Source organism: Nyctereutes procyonoides, unplaced genomic scaffold (genome assembly GCF_905146905.1).
Source record: "Nyctereutes procyonoides isolate TBG_1078 unplaced genomic scaffold, NYPRO_anot_genome, whole genome shotgun sequence".
NCBI classification, from domain to species: Eukaryota; Metazoa; Chordata; class Mammalia; order Carnivora; family Canidae; genus Nyctereutes; species Nyctereutes procyonoides.
The window spans coordinates 21,967,195-21,992,397 of record NW_026575160.1 but is presented as its reverse complement, the minus strand read 5'-3'; the positions used below and the strand labels follow the sequence as shown (position 1 = coordinate 21,992,397).

Here is a 25,203-nt window from a genome sequence, read left to right as displayed (position 1 = left end):
TCATGTCTATTATATCCACTCTTCTATTGTCATGATCATTGCCCATGTCCCATGTCTGACTACTCTTTTACTAGATCATTAGTTCACAGAAGGCAAGGACCATATATTATTCACCTTTGAATTCTTAGTGCTTCACCCACTATAGACACATGGTAAGTACTCAGTGATGTTTGTTGTGTTGACTTCATAATGGATGCTTCTCAAGCAACTTTTTATTAATTGCTTCTATCAATATCATCTGGTGTATGGTAAGCTGGTGACCAATGGAGTTAGACTGAAGGACCCAGTCATGGTCCTCGAAACACCCATGAATCAGAGGACAAGAGGACAGTTGCCTTTATGTCTTTATACCACTGCTGTCACCAGCAACAGCCCCTTCACAGGGCAGGCGTGGCACACAGGTCCTCAGAGAACAATGGTGCCTATTGGATAAAGCAGATCTATGAGTACTTGATAGAGATCTACCTTCCCCCAAGTTTTCTTCCATAGTTTCCTGAGATTCCTGCCATTAGATTCATTTTTCATGAACTACCTCCCAGAAAACCCTCCTGAAAATGCAAATGTCTTATCTGGTGGAAGGGATTCTTACTGTGAACTTGAGTTCCTACACGTCAGAAGCATATAAGGGAAAGTGAGGGTTGATATCACTTCAAAACAGATAGGTTTGTTTTTATTGCCATTACTTATGACTTGTCTTCCCTTCAGTTAAGACATTTTCAGTTGACTAAAGGAAAACATGGCTGACCTGGGGTCCTCGGAGTGTGGGGGCACTAAAAGCAATGGGTCAGCAGATGACCACAGAACTTGAGGGCACCTGGCATCCCTGGGGGAGGGGACTCATGGCCTTGGATTCACCTGTGGCCTCCAAGGCACCTCCTAGCTTTTCCTGGAGGCCAGTTTAGTTTCACCACCAGGTGTTCTACCTCCCAATGTCCTGTAGACACCTGCAGGTCACTGGATGGATCCTTAGGTGACAGGACAGCTATGAGAGAGACATATACTTGGCGAAAGAAACCTGAGTGGATTGCTTAGCAACCTGTACCATGGGAGACCAGCTGCACCACTAAACAGAGCTCAGCAAGTGCAAGGAGCTATCAGGTGTTTGGAGGACATTTCAGTCGCCTGATAGCTTCTAAGGTGGGGAGATTTTCCCATCGCCTAGCACTCAGGCACACTTGGAAGTTCGGGTTTGCCACAGTCTTTCCCATGCTGTAAAATTGGTACCTCTGTTACAGTAACACTTCATGAGAACGCATTTTGGTGTAGGAATGGTCCAGGAGCAATTACCAAGTACCTACCATGCATGGTTTGTTCAACCAACAACTGGTAAGAAGCCATAAGGAGTAGAGTGGGATCATAGTTGTAGTGATAAAGGGTAAGCAGCACCCCAAGGCTCTTCAACATTGAGTGCATGCTGTATCCACCACATGGGGCTACCTGGTGTCATAGAATTCAACTAGATACATATGGCCTTGGATAAGTCCTCAATCATTCAGTCTCAGCTTCTTTGTCTTTAAAATAGTGATAATAACACCTATTCTACTTTATTGGAGGGAAGATTAAATGAGATGATGAATAAACATGTGTCTGGCACAGAACCTAGCTTATAATTGAGGTACATTTGTGATTTTTCTCTCATTTTTACTTTACTAAGCGACTCCAAGAAGGTGGCATGATTGGCAGTGGAGTAGAGTGTTCACATCCTCGGTTCAGATCCCAGCTCATCCACCAACCAACCAGCTGTATGATTTTGAACTAGTTACTTAGTACTTCAGAGTCTCAGTTTCTTCATATGTAAATAGAATGATGACCACATCTAACTCCTAGACTTGAGTGGGTTAAGATCAGGAACACACATGAAGCTCCCACCACGGTATCTGGCACACAGTAGATACCTTGTCAGTGGTAACAATTGTTCTCCTCTGCGGTGGAGGATCAAAAAAAAAGGAATGGAAAGATTGCTATACATCTCTCGGATGCCTTATGTATTTTCTGGTCTTTTCCTGCTTTACAAATTCTGATGAAGATGAAATCACATTAATAAAGGCAATGTTTAATTGCCTCCTTGTGGGCTGGCCCTGTCCTTTGGCAGCACATTACCATATCCTTTTTTCTCGAGACTTCCAATGGGATATGTCTGTTCTATTTAATAGATCTCTTTTTTTAGTGCCTGGCTCAAGAAGGCAGCAGCACATGCATATTTCCAAATCCCTCATTTGTATGAACACTCAGGCCTTAACTACGTGGGGAAAGCATTCTCGGAGGGGCAAGTGTGGGTATCATTTCACGTTCATTTGAACCAACGCCAACCAGACTTCCACAGTTAATTGTGTCTCAGCGATTTTGTTCCGGAAAAAAATAGCAGCAATGCAGACTCCTAGCTTTTGCTTAGGCTTCTTTTGCTTTTGAAATTTGCATCATTCGCAGTGTGACTTCAGCAATAGTCCTGTAATATGCTGAGCAAATGGAGCACTCTTCTCAGTCGGGCCCACCGCTCCCAATTCCAAATTAGTCAATCCATCTCCTTCCTTGTGGCTCCAGCAGCACAAGAGAAAGTGGAAGATGTACATTATGGCAGTTTGCTCTTTGAAGAGCACTCTCAAGGTTTGGAGAGAGTGCAAGTGAAGGAAAGCAGGGGTGTAGGGAGCCCTTAAGTCTGGAAGATCTTTCCAGATGGGCAAGGACAACCCCCAGGAAAATGATGGTCTTCCTTTCATCTACAGGTAATGCAGGTGGTGAAGGAGCAGGTTATGAGAGCTCTTACAACCAAGCCTAGCTCCCTGGACCAGTTCAAGTGCAAACTGCAGAACCTGAGCTACACTGAGATCCTGAAAATCCGTCAGTCTGAGAGGATGAACCAGGAAGATTTCCAGTCTCGCCCGATTTTGTAAGTAACCCCTGGGCTCTCTCTCCTTGGAGGCTCTGACCCACCATTTCTGGTCCAAAGTCCTGTCACATGCACCAAGTGGGCTGTGTTGTGACCTCTCTAAGAAGGCCAAGCAAAGACACTCCAGAAGTGTTCAGTTCCCTACATCTCAGCAGCTCCCTGAGGAAGGCAGCTGAGGGGAAGGTGGCGACAGGTGCTGGCAGCAGGACTTAAACCAGGAAGCGGCCTGCTTACTTATGAGTCCTCTGAGAATTTGTAGCTGAAAAGTGAGAGCACCTTTTCTTATCTTGGGATAATTTTTTCTTTCTTTCTTTCTTTCTTTCTTTCTTTTTTTTTTTTTTTGCCCATGAAGCTATTTCTTGGCAGGTGCCTCTGAGTAGCAAGATGCCCTGCCCAGCCAGAGCAAGGCCCACTTAGCTCAGGCAGTGTGAACATTGAAATGGTGAGTGGGAAGAAGAAGAAGAGAGACATTCACTCCTCACTGCCTCATCCATCGGCTTTGCCTCACCCCAGAGCATCTTGCATCAGCCCCCGTGACTATCAGCCCTCAGGCCCAGGTAGAGAGCAGCAGAGCCCCCTGTTTATAGGACTTTGTAGCAGATGCCACTTGCAACAGTTGTTATCTCCATCTTTAGGGTGTTCTGAGCCTCCGACACGAAGACTGCTTGGTTTGCTTCATCTTTTCTTAGAACTGGCCTATTTATCTTCCCTTGTCTTTTTCTAAGAGCTAGGTCAGTTCTGTTACGCTTATAATTTGTAGAGAAAGAAACAGAAGAAAAGGTGGGGGTCAGGAAAGTGTGATATTTGTTCTCATTTTTCCCTTGGAAGACTGGACACAGCTTCCTCCGAACTTTCGTATGAAGCCAACTTACCACACAGGTGTCATTATGACATCAACCCCCTCTCTGTTTCTGATTCGTTTTTCTTTCCGCCCCTCCTTCTGTTTTTTACTCTTATATATTTGACATTTTTAATGCTTGGCAGTTTGCAAAGGAACCCTCCCACCCCCCGCTGTTTCATTTCTTCACATCTGTGTGAATTAGGTAGATCTTATTTCCGTTCAAGGAGCAGGAATAGTCTAGAGAGGTGAGGAGCCAGGACTTGAACTCCAGCCCACTGATCCCTAAGCTCATGCTTTCTCCACCTCAGCAGAGCTCCTTTGCAAAGTTCAAGACTAAGATGAGGTTTATAGAGGTTCACAGGTCTGCAGCTACCTACTGTGTTTGCTTTCAGGTCCTAAGAAACACTGGTAGACTCTGTGGAGCAAAACTGTAGTGTTTAGTGGGAGTGGAGCTGGGCAGCAAGGGACAGAAATGCTTCCCAGGGTCTTCAGCTTGCATCAGGGTGACACCTGAATCATACTTGCATTGAGCGCCAGCCAGCTCTACGGCAGGTGCTGCTGGGACTTTGTATGGTCCTCAACCAGAAGATACAACTTAAAATACCAAACAGAAAGCCCTCCGATAAATGCTTGACTCCTCATAGATGTGGTTTCTCACTTGCAGAGACAGTGAGTGGCACCTCGTCCTATCACAGGGCATACAGTACCAAAATGTTGGATTTCATAAGGTTTGTTTCAGCAGATGTGTAAACACAGGGAGGCTTTATTATGCTTTTGACAACAGTTCATAAAACCTAAAGGGAGACTCAAGGAACCACTGCAGTGAAGGCCAAGGGATCCCAAATTAACATTTGACCATGACTATTCTAAGTAAGAATGTTAACTACATGTGAAATGTGAACACTTTGCTCCTGTTGGGGCTTCATTTCTTTATTTCCTGAGACTCTGCCCAGGACATTCTGAAGTTTTCTCTTAATTATAAGAAGCTCTTATATTTACATTTATTATGTAAGGAGAAACAATGTAAATATAAAGGAAATCTTCTGTGTGTATGTCACTTTGGCATCATCATTCGGCCATGGGACTAAAAGGCACTACAGCTCACTGGAGTTCTTGCCATCATTGAGATAAAGTCATAAAGACTTGTCAGAAACTATTGCATTTAAGGGGGAGGCCATGGACCAGCCTGATCATTATCTTAGCCTTTGAAATGGGTAGGTGGGAGCCAGGCACCAGCTTCTTGTCCAGTGGTATTTTGTCTATTAGAATGACCTACCGGACAAGAACCCATTGTAGGGTTGGATGAAGCCTAAAGGCTGCCAAAATGGCTCATGGGACAAACCTGTGTCAACAGAAAGAAAGGGACAGGCTATGTATGATGGTTTACATTTGTTCATTCATTCATTTAACAAATATGTGTCGAGTGCTGTGGACAAGCAGAGACACTTGACTCCCCCACCCCCCACCCGCCCCACACTGTCCCAGGTTGTAAAACTAGGGGTGGAGGATGAGCACGGACTGTGCTTGGGTTGGGGGCTGTCATGAGAGCACACAGAAGATTCATCTCACCAAGCTCAGGGGTTAAGATGTTAGAGATGTAGAGCTGAAAAGCACCTTTAAGGTCATCTAGTTCAAGCTTTTCATTCTGCACACTGGGTCAATGACTTGGCTGGGGCTTGCCTGCTAGCACAGAAGCCTGCTGGCCGTGCCCTTACAAGCCTCTGGAGCCCCGTAGCGCTCTCCCTGTTGCCTGGCTCCCTCTGTGCTTGCCGCACACAGCACAATGGCAAACCTAAGTGCCACAGAGACCTTTTGAGGTGCATGTCCCATTATTATAAAACATTATGTTTCCAGAGAAGAAAAATGCACACTCTGCGTGAGCAAATATTTAGGGGGACTATCCAGTGGGTTGAAGAAGCTCCATTGTATTTCTTAGCTCTTGACTGATTATTTTGGTGAGGAGGTATTTGTTATTTTCCACTTAGCATGACTTTACAGGGAAGATAAGTCCCTCCACACAATTAATCCAAGTTAATGGCTATTAAAGCTTGAATAGTCCAAAAACAGGTCATTTAACACTACATTGGGGGGAAGCAGAGATGCAAGTATAAATACCAATGAAGCATAGTAGCAAAAGGTAGGAAATCCACACCCAGGGAGCTAACAGATCTGATATCAGACTCCAAGGGCACTATTTAGAAATGTGGCTGTTTAGACAACTTATGTAACCCATTCCAAGCCTCTTTTTCTGATGTCTAAAGAAGACGATGATTAAACTATCCACATGGTTGTGCTGTTATGAAGATTCAAGATGCAGAGCCTGAAAAGCACCTAGCATATATTCTGGCACATAATATCCACTCAGAGAAATGGTCACTCTTATCATTAGCTGATAACCAGAACGGGACATGTTGTTACACTGTCGGTATGTAAATGGTAAAACTCACACTATGAACGTATTTGTATATGTCTCACCTTATCTCAGAAGGTACAGTGGGAGTATAGGCGAGAAAGAAAAAGTAAAAACAGAGCCAGAAATAAGGCTAACCGCCTACCTTGCATATCTGGCTTCTCTCTAAAGATTGGGCACAAGCTTTGGTCAGGGATTTCATTTAGCCAGTGCTACTAGGATAGTCTGATCAGTCACGCAATTTTCAGTGTTCAGCGTACTTGACAAATGCTTATCAAATGCTTGCACATACCAGGTACTGTTCTGTGTGTTGATGATTCAGCAGTGAAGAGGAACACGCAATTCTCGCCCTGCATTGATTGTATTTTAATGGGGAGAAACAGATAATAAACATAGTAAACAAGATTAGAGCTTGTTAAAAAGCATAAGAACAATGGAAATATAAAGCAGGATAATGGAAACAGAGAGCTTGCAGTCTTAATGGGGTCAGAGCAAATCCCTCTAGTTGAGATGGTAACATTTGAGTGATGTTGAAGGGACTAAGGGAGCAGGCTATGTGTATATTTAGGAGAAGGATATTCCAGCAGAGAGAGCCACCAGTGCAAAGGCCCTGAGATAGGAGTAGGTCTGGATGCTCAATAAATAGGGCCACTGTGGCTAGAGAAATAGGCAAGGAGGAGAATGATAGGAGGTGAGTCCCAAAAAGTGGCTGGGAGTTGATTATGAGGGCCTTGTTGGGGAGCCACTAGAGGGTTTTGAGCAGAGGATTAATGTGCTCTGACTTGGGCTTCTAAATGATCCCTCTTGCCACTATATTGGGAATAGACTCTAGGGAGACAAGTTTGAAAGCAGGGAGATCAGTAAAGTTATTTCAATAATCCAAGCAAGAGGTGATTCGAAGTGATTAAAGTCTCTATTATAGATTTAGACAGATTTTGAAGATAAGAAGCAATGGTATTTCTTGATTGATTGGGTATGACAGAGAGAGGAGTCAAGGAGGAGCTCACGGTTTCTTTCGAGCTAAACAACCAAAGGAGAGAAAGAGTGGAGCAGGTGGAGACAGGGGGTCAGGAGTTCAGCTTTGGACATGTCAAGTTTGAGATGGCTGTGAGACATCCAAACAGGCAGTTGGATTGATGAATTTGGAGTTCAGCTGAAAGGTCCAGGTTGGAAATATAAATTTAGGAAGTTGTCAGCATAAAGTTGATATTTAAAGTCATGAGTCTACAATATAAAGAACAGAAGAAGTACCAGGACTGAATTTGGAGACCCTCGGTGTCAAGACAGAGATCAGTTTCCATGAAACAGACACTGTCACTCAGCCCACCCAAAGTCATCACAGAACCCTTTTAGATCAGGGGTCGGCAAAGTATAGATAGCTCTTGGGTTAAATCCAGCTCACTACCTGTTTCTGTAAATGAAGTTTTATTGGAACACAGTCACACTCATGTGTTTGCATACTGTCGACTGCTTTCACTCTACTGTGGCAAAGCTGAGTAGTTGCAACAGACAGCATATGGGCCCCAGAGCCTGAAATATTTACTGTCTGGCCTTTACAGAAAATGTGTGCCAACCTCTGTTCTAGGCGAAAACCCAAGTAGCAGCTCAGTAGGGCAGACCACAGGTCCAGAGAGGCAGCTCACTGATCCAGTGGTGCCGTCTGTGTTCTGTGTATGGTGCTGGCCTCACTGGGCCTGGACCTGGGGTTGTCTCCCAGAAACCATGCTGGACCTGGAGTTGCTCTTCACACACTCATTTACCCTACCCCCTTTAATCTTCCTTCTTTTATTTATTTACACTACCTTTAGACAGAATTAGAAGAATATCTATCAAAACAAAGGCGGTAAACCCATAACCTTGGCCTCATTGACCCCAAGCTGAGAATTTCTATTCCCAACTGCTGCCCATGGTTTATTGGCTGGATTACCCTGAGGTCAAATCTCATCCACAGACACACCGTGTAGGTGTGATATATATGTTTTCCTAAGATGAGTGAATTTTGTAGCAAGTGGGTCCATTTGCATGGAAAGAAGAGGAAATCACTTAGAAAAAAAAAAAAAAGAAAAAAGAAAAGTCGTCCTCTTTTTCTCATTGCCCAGTCACGTTTTAGAGGCCTTTGGGGGTTCACAACAAGGAACGGCTAACTCCTGCAGCAGCAGATTCACTCACTCTGGTAGTGTGTCCCCGGGAGATGTTTCCGTAATAATGGAGGGTGTTATGATGCGCACATCTGGGTCTCACACTAAAATGTCATAAATCATCAACTAAAATGACTCGGAAGTACTTTCAATTATTTCCTCCTTTGGTCCTCTTCCCTGCATCTTTATCTCCATTTTAATAATTCAACTCCAGCCTACTAACACTATTATTTAAAGGTACATCTGAACCTGAGAGTCAGTGAAATTCCCAAACCCCTTCTCCAGTTTCTCCATCCCTTGGTGCAGTGTCATCCTCTCTGCCCCATCGCCTCGTCTTGGAAGTCAGGAGCAGTGATTCCATGTGGCGTGTGGCTGCCCCAGCATTCCCTGCCCCCGCCCCCCGCTTCTCCCATCCAGAGCAGGGCTCATCAAAGCTGCAGTCTACTAAGTCCATTTTAGAAAAGCCGAACACTGATAATAAATAGTTTTCATATTTGAAAGCCTGAGACGAGACCCTGGAGATCTGCACAGGAAAGCTCTACAAATGTACCAAGCTGTGTTATTAGGGCTCAATCTCCATATTATGCTTTATAGATGTTCAGTTGGAACAGTATCAAATGACAGGAGGTTTGAAGCCACTTGAGTTTAAAATATGTATTAGCAGAGTATTACCACACCCTGTTAGATGGCCAGGTCCTTTGATGTGACTTTTTAATTCTCTTTATCTCACGTGTAAATAGAAGCAGTTCGTAGGCAGATGACTGAGTTCCACTCCTAACCTCTGTGAGCTGTCTCCCCATCTGTAAGATAGAAATAATAATACCCATTTATTAATGACACTAATACCTATTCCCAGAACTTGGGGGGGGGGTTGAAAGAAAGTGAGAAGGGGATGTTCACTGAGCTAAAATCAGATAGTACTACTACCTGGCTCTCAGAGCAGACACTTAAAAGCGTGAGTGCCTCCCCCCCCACGCCCTCCGTGAGCTGAACACCGTGTGTAGACAGTTTGCCTGCACTCCAGAGCAGGTCCAGAGTTAAAGCTGAAGCTGATGGATAGGTCAGACTTGACTACAGTGAAATAGGGGCAAATGGAGAGTTGGCCTGAGGAAAGGAGAGAATATTGTCAAGGCAAATTCAGTGATACCTCCTGTCCCTGCCCAGTGCTTATAAATCACTTGCACTCACACTGTCTCCTTTGGGAGTCACAGCAGTTTCATAGAAAAGATTCTTATCCTGATTTTACAGATAGGGAAACTGACACTTAGATGAGCTACATGAAATGCAAGTCATGGGCAGAGTCTAGATTGAAATCCTAGTCTTTCAAGTTCTATATCCTAATCACTACTTTAACACTACTGACGGCTCTCCCTGTCCAGCTCAAATAGAACAACTCTAGCTTTATTAGATGATGATTAAAAAAAAAAAACAACTATGCTCCTGGGTGCCTGGGTGGCACAGTCGCTTAAGCATCCAACTCTTGATTACAGCTCAGGTTGTGATCTCAAGTCCTGTGATGAAGCCCAGCATCAGGCTCCTTGTGGAGTCTACTTGTCCCTCTCCCTCTGCTCCCTACCTCTCTCTCCTCTTGCTCTCTCTCAAATAAATAAATAAAATATTTTTAAGAATATTTTTTTAGGCAGGCGCTCAGCATTTGAGCACCTGCCTTTGGCCCAGGGCATGATCCTGGGGTGCTGGGATCTAGTCCCACATAGGGCTTCCTGCAAGGAGCCTGCTTCTTCCTCTGCCTATGTCTCTGCCTCTTTCTCTCATGAGAAAGAGTGTGTCTCATGAATAAACAAATAAAATCTTTAAGAATTTTTTTTAAATCTCTGCTCTTAAAAAAAAAGAGATTTAGAAAACACTGTACTCTATCCTGATATCTTTACAGCATAGTGCATCTAAAACTAAGTTACTCTGTATTAGCCTGACTCAAGTTGCAAATAATCCCTAATTTGTCCCATCATGATGCCAATCTCTATGGGCTGGGATCTGGGGTGATGTGTTGTTCCCATCTGTGAGTGATAGAATGGAAAGCAAACTGTGGTTCTGTGGTTTGCCCAGGACAGTGTTTGCTGTGGAATTAATGATTACATGCCTGCCCAATATTGCTGTTCGGGCAGATCACAAATGTAGTCGGGAGCTTACCTGCTGTAGGGAGGAAATGTGACCAAAGGTTTGCTGCCTTGGCAAAGCCAAGTGCATTTCTGCGTGAGTTTTTATCTGTGGCTTGGTGAAACAAGGAAAGACCTTTCTCAGGAGACTGGTCTAGCAAAACGTCACTGAAGCGGCTGGTGCTTTTGTGAATATTCTGTAAATGTCAGAGAATCTATAGTGTTGTTTTAACAGATAACCCTGTCCACTAACTCTTAATAAATAATTCTCTAAAGCACCAAGTTGGAAGGTTTTGGGATGGTCGTGGACAGATGCAGCTTGCACTTCCTGCCCCATCTGCCCACGATGCCCTTTCAACCACGCACTGTTCTCAGGGCATGCTGTGCAATGTGTGTTTGTCCTTCACAGGGAACTAAAGGAGAAGATTCAACCAGAAATCCTGGAGTTGATCAAACAGCAACGCCTGAACCGCCTCGTGGAGGGGACCTGCTTTAGGAAACTCAACAGCCGGCGGAGGCAAGGTATTGTGCTTGGGGCCATCCCTGCCCTCTGCTAGGGTGAGCATCAGCCCGCTCCACGGGGAATCACGGGGCGTGGGTGCTACTTTAAGGGCTGGCCATGCAGCATGGGACTTAGCATGAGAATAGCAGCCCAGGTAAATTCTGACTCCCCATGCATTCCCAGGGAGAATCAGAGAATTACCAGAAGACCCATGGAACTAAAGAGCCATGCTGAGCTATTTAGTGCCTCAAGCCTCCTAGTAGTTGTTCAAGTACAGCTAACATGTATTGAGAGCTTACCACGTACTAGCTCTCATTTTACTTATTTTAATGCATTTCATCCTCCTGGTAACCCTGTGATTACACCACTTCACAGATAAGGAAACCAAGACTGAGGAGTTAAGCAACTTGCCCAAAGTTATGGAAGAGCAAGGATTCATACTCCAGCCACCCTATAGCCCTTCTTTTTATTTTTTTATGGCCTAACTTTTAATGACCCACTCTGCTGTTGTTTTGACAGATAACCCTGTCCACTAACTCTTAATAAATAATTCTCTAAAGCACCAACTTGGAAGGTATCGGGATGGTCGTGGACAGATGCAGCTTGCACACACAGGAAAGCTGGCACCGAGTGTTGGGTTTGAACTTCCATCATGAATGGCCCTGATTCTCAAACCCCCATACTAATTCCCTTCTAGGTGAAAATTACTTTATTTGGAGACATAAGTAACAGTGAACCAAGACAGGATAGGATCAATCAATGTTCATAGTCTTGCAAAAAGAAGTTCTGAATTGTCTCAAGTGAATTTTAATCCCAAAATATCATGCCAAAATGGGTGCCATTAGACTAGTTCCAATAGGTTGGGAGCACTTCCAGGTGTTTCTGAGTCAGGGAAGTGAAGTCCTTGGATGGCTTTCTTCTTCTCTTGACAGGCTGCTGATTGCAAAGTCACAGTATTCACATCATACTGTCCTCTAAACACACAGTCAGAAAATAAAACTGAAAAATAAGATCTGGGGAGAGGTGAAGAACACACATAAGCAGTAGCAACTATACCAAGAACAAACACCAGTTACGGCCCAGGAGAAACTCGGGTAGATGTTTTTGAAAGCCAGCGAGCAGATGCTCTGCTCAGACACAGAGCTCACCCACTAATGACAAACATCCTTCGTGTTCTTTATGCCGGGCCCATCCCCCTGGCCATTTGCCTTAATGGCTTTGTGCTGGATATTGAGTAAAATCAAAACTATTTCAAATATGATGGTTAAAAATCATATTAAGGAACTTCCGAAGGCAGGGCTTCCTTGAGAAATGAAAATGTAGGTTGTTCCCAGAGGATGGAAAGCTATAGCAGTGAGCCTCAGAAGGGGCCTCAGGGGAGAAGACAATGGGCAGAATAATAATCAGAGCTGAGTTACAGCTGGGGCCGAGAAAGGCTCTGGTTGGGAGAACAGCGGAAGAGAGAGCTCCCGTCCTTTCTCGCCGCACTCCTTGCATCGGGTGTTGTCATCAGGGCAGATGCTGTTCCAGGAAGATAGTGGGGCGTGGTGGTGAGGACAAGAGCCCCGGAGCCCCATGAAATGGGTGCAGTCCTGCCTCTGTGCCTGACCCGCTGTGTGACCGTGGGCAGTTCCCCTATCTGAAATGAGGACAAAATGCCTGTGTCCTAAAGTTAGTGTGGGGAGGGAAGGTGATCATGACTGTAGCTCTTGGAAAGCAACAACGTAGGGAAGCTACTACTCTTCTGGGAGATTGTGTAGAAAAGAGCAATGTGCTGGGAGTGAGTAGACTGGATTCTAGGCTTCCCAACCCTAAGTAGCCAGCTGAGTGCCTTGCCTGTAGGCAGACACGAGACCTCTCAGGGCTACAATTTCCCACCTACTAATAGTGGGAGAATAGGACTAGATGATCTATCTCTTTGCTCAGGTGGGCAGATAGTCAATTCTATCCCTGATCTCTTCATCGCCTTTGGAAAAATCAATAGTCGGGACATATTGCTCCCATAAGATGATTTATAAAGTTTTTATTTACTTGGCCAAAGGACATAGAAGTAGGAGAAGGAGGGAGGAGATGGCACGGAGATACATTTCATCCAGTTACTCCACTGACGTCCAGTTAGAATCCTCCGGAACCTAATTCAGAGAGCTCAACTTCACCTTCCAGTCTACTTTGTCATGAGTCTTCCCTTTCTGGGCTGAAACGGATAGATTCTACTAGAATAATCCTGTTCCTAGGTGTAATTATGACAGAGGTTTTGGTTTTTTTTTTTTTTTTTTTGGCTAAAGAAGTGTCAGCCAATTATCTGCAAATTTTTCCAGTTTTCTAAAAACAAATTACCTAATGAACAAAAAATTATTAGCACCTGGATTATACATTTATCAGTCAAGCTCCTTAGAGAGCCCGGCCATCCGTATTTAATATAAAATCATCCTTTTGGGTGCAGAAAGGAAGGCCTTTTGGTGTTTGGTGAATGGATTTAAGAGCTGGTGACCAGGTCTATGTGCTTAAAACTAGGGATTCAAAGCAGACAGTGCTGAAATTGGTTTCCTATCACCCCATCGAAACATCCACTTAGATTCACACAGATTCATGAGGACATGATGTAAACTCATTTTAATCCCTTTGGAAGAGGTGTGCTCCCACAGGCACTCCCAGAAGGGAACAGCCATGTGCCATCGCAGGTCAAAGAGCAAGCACACTGGGAAGGAATGGTGGCCACGCTCCATTTAAACTTATTCGACAGTGAGTCAGATAGTGATGAGTCGATTTAGGTATCAGCTTTACAGGGGATAATATGAAAGAGCTTTCTGTCCCAGAGCACTGGAAAGCAGAGGAACAGATAGAGTCCTTCACCACACCGCCTTTGGCTAGAAGACCCAAGTTAATACCTGCCCATCATCTGGCCTGCCTCATCCACAGCTCTGCTGCTTGGTTAGACTGATGTAGAGATTCACAAATCTGGGTTTCTAGGAATTCTGACCACATTAGAACTTGGAGGCAGTGAGTCATGAGAGACCCATCAAGCAGCTTTCAAGGCCTTGCTTTCCCCGCTTACTAGCTGGGTGGACTTGGGCAATGTTGTAAACCTCTCTCCGTGGTCCTGTTTCCTCATTTGTCAAATGACGTCAGTTCCTGCAGTTACAAACAGTTGTAAGTAAGGGTTAGATAATACCCCGCATTGATAGCACTCAGTAGAGTGCTTTGCACATTGTCTAACATTCTTTAGTGATATCTAGCATTAATTTTAGCTTGTAGATCCTCAGAATATAGGTTTTTAAACACAGGCAAGAGGGTGGCAAAGGATGTCACAAACTAACCTCACTCCATTCTGTTCCTTCCCCAGAGTATATAAGGCTCCTGCTCGGATCCTTCACAATTAGATAGTTTGCCCTGCTTCTGTGTCTCCTGGGCTTCTGCAGGACAGCATTCAGGTGAAATTCCAGAAGTTGTGTATGTTAGCCATTATTTGCATCATGAGAATCTGCAGGACCAGGAATTGCTATTTTCCTTACATTTCAGAGATTAGGGTCTTTCAGAATCCTTCGTGTTGAATAGCCTTGATAAAAGCCCAGGGCTACACAGTGGAATGTCATTACAAGAAATGATAATATGAAACTTTTGCTTCTCGTTGAAAACGTTGTCCATTTTGTTGGCCAACATCCCTTCTCTAAGCATGAACTCGACAAACTTTTAATTAGGGACTCGGAAGTGAGCAAAACATATGCCCCTGAGGAACTGGCATGTTTCCATGCTGCTTCCAGGAGGGATATACCTTACTTTGATCTTACTTTGGTCTTTCAGCTCACTAAGAAAACCTGGAGCCAAGTGGTATATTCAGGCATGGTAACCAAATGAACTCTTGTTAGGAGCAGGCTATTTCTTCCTCTATCCTTGACTGAAGTTTTCACTCAATAATTAAACCTTATCATAACCCTTTTTTTATAAAAAAAATTTTTTTAAAAAGCAGGGATAAATAAAAGTGGATTTTCAAAGGAAGAAAATCCAGTTGATTTTCAGGGACAGAGCACTTTCCAGTAGATCGAAATAAGAGATAATCCTTGTTCTTAGAAGGTGGAGGGAGCAGGAGTGGACAAGAGGGGTTGCCATTCACTGGAAGAACAGGAAGTTGTGAGCCACCTATGTGCAGGGTGCAGAAATGGAGATTTTATATATGTTTTACTAGTATAATAATTAACATTACTTAACAAAAGAACAGAATCCCTAAGGTTCTTGTAACTTGGCCATGGCCACTTAACTGATGTGTGAGGGCCAGGTGCGTATGACTCCAAAGCAGCACTTAGGCTAAACCATCTTTAAAAGGATTTGGGGCTCTGGAGTCATCTTCTGTTGTGAAAGAAAGTAGCAGTCTGCAGGGAGCCATCTCTCATTCTGAAGACTGTCCAGTGAAATGAGGAAGATTTGGAAGGCAGGATGGGCCTCTGTCTCTACCTATATTCATTGTCTTCCTTTACTGGACCAGCAGAGGAATCTGGTATCTCATCACCCCTCAAAGAAGACATTTCCCTTTAAAACCATTGCTGGGGTCCCTTGTGTTTTATTACTTGCAAAGCTTCAAGCCTGAGCAGGAAAAAGACCTGCACACTCTAAAGATGTTGCACATTTTAGGTTAACCTAGGAAAGCTCTAAAATCCTGATGGAAGTGCCCTAAGATCTCACTTTAGTGAAAGTCACCTGCTTCCCAAACAGGACTCTCAGGGCCCCCTGGGCAGCACCTATCTGCCAACCAGGGGCTTTGTACCCAAGACAAAGATGTGCCCCTGAGTCCACAGCAGAGCTGATCAAGACTCCATTCCTGCTGTGCCCTGTGCCCCACTGACCCGCCCAGCATTGCCCACTCAACAGTAGTAGCTGGTATTCCACTTGCCCAGCTCTCCTGCAGTCCTGCTGGCCAGCCCTAAATATGTCTCTAGCCTTGATGATGGAGACTAACCATCAGTTGTCCTGTTGGATATAGCTACCTATGGCTCATTTAATTGAAATTAAATAAAACTTGAAACTTCTTTTCCTACTATTGGATGAGTATCCACAGAGTATTTCTGTCATTTCAGAAAGTTCTCTATCACACAGAGCTGCAAGAATTACAGTTGTCAGTGGTTATTAGCTCCATAATGATCTATGCAACATCGGGAATAGCTTTAATCAGCCCTGGAGACCTTCTCACCAGGCTTGTGAGCTCTAAAACCGGCTTTCTTTTCTGATTCTTCACACACACACACACGCACACCCACACAAATGCACACATACAGAGATAGAACGAGAAAATGAAGCACAAAATTGTCTCCATTGTCAGTTTTTGAATTTGGAGAATGAAGAAATGGCTATTAGCATGCTAACACTCGTAATTGGCTGGAAGACCTCTCTATTAACTCCTGTTTATTCTTTAAATGCTAGTAAACAATCTTTGATAATGTTCTCACTGCTTCCTACTAATTGCTTTTAGTGACACGATCCACTCATTCATTGCCCAGAGGGATTGAGGAACTAGTAACGTCATGCTGGGTTTTGAAAAGAAATACACATTTTTCTTACCATAAAAGAAACTGCAAATCAAGCTGCTGCTGCTGGCTGACACTAAAATTGTCTCCTGCGATGAGCCAGCGTGTTGTGCTGCTCGGGGCTGGCAGTTCTGCTGTCCTTTACAGCAGCTCCACCTTGGAGACAGACATACACCAGTTATGATGCCTCTAAACCTTCCCAGAGCTAATGACTCCAGCCTTTATCCTGAGGAAGGCACTGGCATGATATCTACCCATTGGCTTATGAGCAAAACAGCCTCCCCAAGACTTTTCAGCCCCGTCTCTAATATTTTGCCATCCATCCAAGATTCCTGTTTGATGGGGAGGAACAAAGTAATCACTTACATCAATGACGTGCAGATCTTTTTGCTCTCTCCCATTTTAGTAGTAGACTGAGAAAAAGGAACTCCTTGGGAAGGAGAGGAGTCAGCCAGAGGTAGGAGGAAAACCAGAGGAGTGTGGTGTCATAAAAGTCAAGAGAACCTAAGCCTCTGGAAGGAGGAAATTCCATCAGCTGTGCACCTGATATTGTCATGGCAGGGTTCTGGGGAGCCTTTTGTGTTCCCTTTCAGCTAATGGCCATCGCGACTTTGCAAAGATGATGCTTGCTTTGCCTCCAGGAACCCTGATAAATGGCCACGGTTCTCTGTTAGCTTCTGAGTTGGAGAATACGTTGCACAAGAGACCTTCCCTATTCCCATTTTTCCCTGTGGTAAAGAGTTGCTGAGTCCCTAAGCTTACTTCCCAAACCTAGGAAACGGGTGTTTCCACCATGTTTCTCTCAGTTGCCACCAAGAACCTGGGGAACTCTTTGTCCTTCAACTTCTTGGCTTTTGTCTCACATCTGTCTGCCTTTCATACTGATGACTTTTTGCTGTACCCAGTAGACTGCCGTGCGCCTCGTAGGCACTCTGCAAATATTCATTGGATAAATAAACGTCCCTTGAAAGTATACACAGCAGAAATTTTGGAAGACTTACAAATGAATATAAGTTGTGCATTTTACTTCACAATCTATCTGTTTGTACCACTTAAATTTTGTAATGCTCCCCCAGCATCCTGAGAATGAATGATCTTTGATTGCGTCATATTGACCCTTGGGCTTTGGGTTGCTGCCGTTAACCCTAGAGCTTATCCCAGCTTAAGAAGTGAGGGATCCCTGGAGAGAACAGGTTGGGCCCTTACTCAGAATAAGACCAGCGTGTCCCAGGGCACAGCTCACTGACTTCCTTGCCAGCTTTGGTCACCCTTCAGTTGCTCACTAGCTAAAACTCCCACTGCCGAGGTGTCGAGAAGGAAGCATCATAGTAAATCTCTCCAGCTGGCTTTGCACAGTCTCCGCAGGCCACTTAGACGAGCTGAAAGCTCCCTTTGGGGAGGAAGAAGCTATGCAGCCCATCATGCAGGCCCCCCAAGAGCACTGTTGATGCTCACGGCCAAAGCACGGCCAGCTCCTTTGGAATTCACAATTCCTGTTGTGAATCACAAGTCCAATTCCCAAATGTATTCTCCTCGTGGAGGACTGATGATTATATGTTTGCCTAATTGAAATGACTGGAAATTATTCAGGGAGTAAAATACTCTCCCTTTAAAATACTCTCCCAGGAAAATGACCTGTGTTGTATGTATAGATAGAACTTAATTTTGAAAATTGAGCAAGACCAGCTGCTGCCCTAGCCGTCAAGTAATTTTTCCTTTCCTCTCGCATTTTTCCACCAGAATTCATATTCTTTTTAAATATATGAGTTGCCATATTCGGACTGCACTCAAGAATTCTCAAACCCTATTAATAGATGAGGAAGATAGGAATCACAGAGGCATTTCACTTTTGTGGGTCAAGTTTGGGAGTTTTCTTTGTTCATTGTGTGGTTTTCCTTCCATTTTTAAAACTTTCTTTTCGGGCACCTGGGTGGTTCACTGGTTGAGCATCTGCCTTCAGCTCCAGTCGTGATCCCGGGTCCTGGGATCGAGTCCTGCACTGGGCCCCTCGTGGGGAGCCTGCTTCTTGATCTGCCTGTGTCTCTGCCTCTCTCTCTGTGTCCCTCATGAATAAAAAAATAAAATCTTAAAAATAATAAATAAAACTTACTTTTCTATTACAAGAGCCGTAGTTAAAACACAAGTTTTGCATGAAGGCAATTTTAGATAGGAAAACAATTTCCTTACAATGTTACAGAGCACTTTCTAATTAGAATAGTTCAAAACAATACACCTGCAGACACAATAATGAGGTGACTTGACCAAGGCCACCAAGTTCGCCAACTGCATAAATGCACAGAGGGGTGTACACATGCTTTCAAGGTCATGCATGCTTTGTGCCTTAAGCGTTTTGACCAAGTCTCCTTGGGTCCTCATTTATCAACTTAGCCAACACCAACTGTGCAACTCCTATGTCCCAGACACTGTGCCAAGGGGTTGGGACCGTGCAATTGTGAAGACAGTGGCTGTCATTAGAGAGCCCTAGCTTCTCCACACCGTCCGAGCTCATGAGTATCCTGAGTCTTCTTGCATCAGTAATTGTTCACAGTACACCTGCTAGGGCAAGTTGCTTACCTGGGGCTTGTGGCAAATGATGAGAAATACCAAGAGGCTTAACATGGGGGTACCAATAATCAAGGAAGATGCTGGGGCAGCTAGGAGAATGGGGAGAGTCCCTTCAGCAGTAGTAATCAGAGAGGGCTTCCTGGGGGAAGAGGCGTCTAAGCACAGCCTTGCTTGAGAGCGTCACAAAGATTGCTGTCACAGTTTAAGTTCCTTATCTATAAAAGGTGTTTTTTGCCTCCTTCTTCCTACCTCACAGGCTTATTCAAATATTTTTAATACATGGGAATGCAGAGGAGGTTAAGTGAGGGAGTTACTTATAAGAATGGCCCTAAGGCCCTGGTCATGCCTATTTCTTTGGTTTTGTCTTAATATTTTATATGTGGTTTTAGTTTCAGGTGTACAAGATAGTGATTTGATACTTATATATGTTACAAAATGGTCACCACAGTAAGTGTAGTGACCATCTGTCACCATACAAAGTTGTTACAGGTGTTACCAGTTACATTCTCTATGCTATACAATACATCCCATGTCTTATTCATTTTATAACTGGGAGACTGACTGTACCCTTTAGCCCAATTCTAGTCATGTCTATTTAGAGAAATAAACTCTAGGAATTAGAGAGGAGACGATTGTGAATATCCTCGCGCTTTGGATAAATCCCTGAATTATTTAGATTATTTCCTCATGAATTCCACCCCTGTGTGTATCACTAGTATCCTGACAATTCATTCTTTGATTAATTTGTGTGTAGTAGCCCCAGGGATGGGGGTCTGGTATACCAACTAAGATATGGCACACAGCTATCTCAACAGTCTTAAAATCTCAGAGAGGTATGTAGAAGGAGAAGAGTTCCAAGAAAGCCATTTTTTCTACATCTCCCTCCCCACATCTGCCAGGCCTAAGTGGACAAGTGGTAACCCCCATAGTCATTATAGATATTAATGAAATGATGCTCTGGAAACCAACACCTCAGAAAACCTGGTGTCCGTATTCCTGAAGGATTTCACAACCTCCCCAGTGGTTAAGCAGGACAGCGCCAACTAAATATCAAAATCCAAAGGGGACTCATTGCCCAGGGCTCTAGAATTCAATCCTTCCCGAAGACTTAAAATCAAATGCATTACTTGCGCTTCCAGGCAAGACTATTAGAAAATAAAGATGTCGATATTTTTGGAATTCAGAATCACCTGTCTCATAAATTTGTGTCTTTGTTTGTGTATTTTTCCCTCAGACAAATTTTGGTACTGTCGACTTTCACCCAACCACAAGGTCCTGCATTATGGAGACTTGGAAGAAAGTCCTCAGGGAGAAGTGCCCCACGATTCCTTGCAGGACAAACGTAAGTGGCTCTCCTGTGCAGGAGGAGTGAGTTTGCATTGTTGGTTTAGCTTCCTGGTCACAAAATAGCATGCTGGAAAGTGACCAACCCAAATAAATCCACTGGGCATGTCTCATCTTGTTGGGCATGTCTCATCTTGTTGAGCATCTTGGCCTGAGCATTCTCATCTTGGACAAGAACCTGAGAGATTAGGGGTTTGGGACTGAACAGGGGAGGGCACAGAAGGAATGCTCACATATCTTTCCAGAAAGACATAAGCCTGGGGTTCAGACATCCACTTTTGCACTACTTCTCCAGGTACTGTTTCAAGAAGCAAAGACAATAGAAGCCTGACTCTGTCAGTTGTCTTATTCTGGTGATGAAATAATTTCTCATGAATCATGTGCTTGATTTCTAGCACATTTATTCATTATAGTTCAGTGTATCCTATAATTATAATGCTGAGCTAATGGCAGACCCCAGTAAGGCTAACCTACTTCAGGAGAGGTAACTTAGAAAAATCTATGACCAGTTACAGCCCATTGTCAGCTAACGATTCCCTGAAATACATGTTATTTGTATTTATTTGCTGTTTCTGCATGGTATCTGTTTTAACATGTATGTTTTGAAGAGTCAGTAATTTACTAGATTATTTTAGCCCAACACCAAGCCAGGTTCTAGGTTTTTAGACAATATTAAGTGTACAAGTTAAACCAGGTATTAAAGAAACATTAAAATACACCAGGGTCATGAATTGATTTGGAAGAGGAATGAGATAAAATTAACATAACCTCAGAGGATATCCCAGGTAGAGAAATCAAAGAGTGAGAGTGAGAAAAAAAAAATAAAAACACTTTCAAATAGCCTTCAAAAGTCATGCTGACCAGATCAAATCCTTATGCCAAGCCCCAGCACCCTTCCTTTCATCACCCCAGGACCCACAGAAGTCAGCTCTGGACTGCCTTCCTTGCAGCCCATGGCTACTAAAGGCAACAAATAACCACAGTGAGAAATTCCTGACACATTCAGACGCTGGAACATTCTCTCTTCGCCCCTGCTGCAAAATGGAAGACTCTGGTCTTCATAGGGTCATTTAGTTCAGAAGCAAGCTTGTTTGCTGTCATAGGAGCACTGCCTCCCTGGCCCACATCATCGGTACCTATTAGTGGGAGGAGAAGGAAATCTGAAACACATGACTGCAGAGTCTGGGGTAGTGTCTGTGAATCCCTACTGCGGCAGCGTTCTGGGGCTCTGGCCCTAATGAGGACCCTCCCTTCAGGTCTCAGAAAGCCTTCCCCATTCCACCACGGACAAGCCAGACCACTGGTTCTGAGTGTGGTCCTTGGACCATGAATAGCATCTCCTGAAAACGTACTAGAAATGCATATTCCCTGGCCTCATTTCCAGTCCTACTGAATCAGAAACTGGGTTTGGGAGCCAGCCATCTCAGTCTTAAGAGACTCTCCAGGCAATTCTGATGCACGCTCATGAAAACAAGAACCACCGAGCTAGGCACTGCCTGATACTCTTCTCTTCGTGGTGGTCTTCCATTAAAAAATGAGATCTAACTAAAGTTTAATATCACATTTCTTTCATTAAAAATGGGCTCTTAATCATGAAAAACAATAAGAGAGACCTGAAAGACCTAATCTTGGAATATAGCACAGTCCCATCTACTAAATCACATTAGCTTTATTAAAAATTCACAGCTGTGTCTGTATTTTCCTCTGTTTGCTATTAACTGGTGAAAACTCACTGGTGAAGCCTCCCTTGTGAACTTGGAACTGTTCAGAGGCCAACAATTTGGAATCAAGACTCTACCACGGTAAAATGAAGAGTTAAAGGTTACTGTTACTCAACGCAACCAGTTATATACAAAGTCTTCATAGTCTGGTTCTTAACCTGACCAGGAAATAGGGCAAGTGATCTGGGCAACACACATACACACACCTTGAGTGACTTTCTTCCTCACACAGACAGTGAATCGGCTCTCCCTCTCACTGGACATATTATTTATCCCCATATTTTTTTAAAAGATTTTATTTATTTATTCATGGGAGACACAGAGAGAGAGAGAGGCAGAGACAGAGGCAGAGGGAGAAGCAGGCTCCATGCAGGAAGCCCAATGTGGGACTCGATCCTGGGTCTCCAGGACCATGCCCTGGGCCGAAGGTAGGTGCCAAACCGCTGAGCCACCCAGGGATCCCTATCCCCATATTTATAGGTCTATGATCCACTTCTCAACTCAGAGATGGATATCCAATTGGCATTGTTTGCAGGTTTTATTTTTTTTTATTTTTTTAAATATTTTTTTAATTTTTATTTATTTATGATAGTCACAGAGAGAGAAAGAGAGAGAGGCAGAGACATAGGCAGAGGGAGAAGCAGGCTCCACGCACCGGGAGCCCGACGTGGGATTCGATCCCGGGTCTCCAGGATCGCGCCCCGGGCCAAAGGCAGGCGCCAAACCGCTGCGCCACCCAGGGATCCCTTTTTTTTTTATTTTTAAAGATTTTATTTATTTACTCATGAGAGACACACAGAAATAGAGAGAGGAAGAGACACAGGCAGAGGGAGAAGCAGGCTCCATGCAGGGAGCCTGATGTGGGACTCGATCTCAGGTCTCTAGGATCTTGCCCTGGGCTGAAGGTGGTGCTAAACCGCTGAGCCACCCGGGCTGCCCTGTTTGCAGGTTTTATATGCAGCACTCCCATTCTAGCTGGTTCTGCTGCTTAGGAAATTGGTAGCCCTGCTCCTAGAGAAGGTCGAGGTGTAGACCACTCCTAAGCCTTGTAGGGGCAGTTATAGGGCTTGTCCACAAGCTGATACCCCCTGGCTCTACCAAAGCCTACACCCCAAGAGGCCAAGGTGAAAGTAACTAGCTACAAACCCAGCCTACCAGTGCCTGGGAAAACCAGCTCAACAGGTGGTCACAGAAGAGTAAGGCCAGTGCTGCAAATCTCCAGACAGCTTTTGGTAGTGGCCACAGAGTGATACTGGTTCTGGGAAAGGGTTACAATGGTCCCTCTGACAATGGCTCAAAACCCCCAGCCCACCCCTTCCTCTGCAGCCTTTGAAAGCCAGTACTTCAGACTTCAAAAGAGCTGTTCCATCAACAGTTTATCCATTGCAGGATAAACCAGGAATGCATACTTGTACAGGTGTGTGCATGTAAGAGGGTGTGTGTGTGTGTGTGTGTGTGTGTGTGTGAAAGAGAGAGAGGGGGGATCCCTGGGTGGCTCAGCAGTTTAGCGCCTGCCGTTGGCCCAGGGTGCGATCCTGGAGTCCCGGGATCGAGTCCTGCGTCCGATTCCCGGCATGGAGCCTGCTTCTCCTTCCTCCTGTGTCTCTGCCTCTCTCTCTCTCTCTCTCTCTCTCTCTCTCTCTCTCTCTCTCTCTCATAAATAAAATAAATAAATCTTAAAAGAAAGAGAGAGAGAGAGAGATTGCATCTGTGTGCACATATGAGCCAAGGAGGGTGTGTATTCATGTAAAGAAGTAAAATGAGCCCAGTATGTGCCTGGGATGAGCAGGCCCCAGCTTAGGAAACTAAAGTTTGCTGCTTCAGGTCTGCCACTGGTTTGCATTTAATTCCAATTCTGCATTCTGCCCCCATCCTCTTAGAGCCCTTGGAACTCATAAACTTCATTCCACTAGAAAAATGAAATGTTCCTTTAATTAATATCAAGTGCCACTGCTCTTGCCATGTACGACTGCCCTCTCTTGAGACCAAGGGGGAAATTGTCTTCCGCCCCTTGAGTTAATCAGTGCTGAATATTGAGATATTGATGAATCAAAGAGTGTAATTGAATCTTCTTAATAAAGAGAGGGTGAGTAAAGATTGAGGGCCTCTCCTTGGCTGTCATCACCCCTTAAGGTTTAGGAAATCTCTCCTCGTATTACTTCTATTTGGCAGGAGAGGTGGCCCCACATCTCAACCACCAGGTTTACAGACTCTTGTCACCCCCAATAGTCACTAGACTCCATGGCTTTCCAGCGGTGCCCCCAGGCTCCTCAGTGCTGCCCTTTGAAAGAATCTAGGCCAGAGCTCCTCACTCCCACATCAAAGGGGCCAGCGAGGAGAAGGCTCACTCCCTCACAGGGTGATTAAGCCTATTACAGAGGATGAGAGGAGCAGCTGAGACAGCAAAGTGGACAATTTAGGTCACTGAAGCACGGTGAATAATTCAGGTCCCTCAATCTACAGAGACAATTAACTTTGATTATTGATAATGAGAATAATGGCAAACATTTATTGAGTGCTTACTATATGCCAGGCACTGTGCTAAAAGCTCTACATAAATTACCCTCTTCCTAACCTAGAGAGGTAGACCCCATTGTTCTTCTTTTACAGATAAGGAAACTGGGGTACAGAAAAATTTAAATAACCTGTTCATGGCTAGTAAACAGTAGAACAGAGATCTATGCAACCATCCAACTCCATAGCCCTAGCTTTTACCCCCAACCCTGTACTACCTAGATGAAAAGCCAACAATGATCCTGGGTCCAGTGTTAGGAGGTCATTCTTGGGGCAACTCTATGACATAACCGATGCAAGTGTTCCACATTGCAGATGAGGAAGGTTAGGCTCCAAGCACTTCAGCCCTAAGTGGAACAACCAGTGGTGGATCTAGAATTCAAAGCCAGTCAGTGACTCCAAAGGCACAGCCCTTCCCACCGCTCTGTGCTGCCAAGTTAGAGATCAGATTCTTCACTGAACTGTACAGGGATAGGGTCTACCTGTCCCTCGTCTGTATCACCACTCTTAGAGGCACCTATGGTGCTGTATATACAGCAATTGCTCATGGCTTACTAGCTACTTCCTAGGGTGGTTTCTGCCTCAATTTGGCTCCCAGTGGTGAAACCTAAAAGAATTTTGGTGGCTATACTTAACTTTTTCAGTTGTATT

General features: G+C 44.4%; 1 protein-coding gene across 6 annotated transcripts in view; it reads left to right on the top strand.

The window, feature by feature from the left end:
* Window positions 1-25,203, top strand: part of ELMO1 (engulfment and cell motility 1) — a 523,965-nt gene that overhangs the window by 479,905 nt on the left and 18,857 nt on the right. For all 6 annotated transcript variants that reach the window (XM_055314755.1, XM_055314756.1, XM_055314757.1 and 3 more), the window contains 3 exons: window positions 2,724-2,887; window positions 10,800-10,912; window positions 20,208-20,315. In XM_055314755.1, the coding sequence (XP_055170730.1) occupies window positions 2,724-2,887; window positions 10,800-10,912; window positions 20,208-20,315 (385 nt within the window). The remainder of the gene's footprint in view (window positions 1-2,723; window positions 2,888-10,799; window positions 10,913-20,207; window positions 20,316-25,203) is intronic.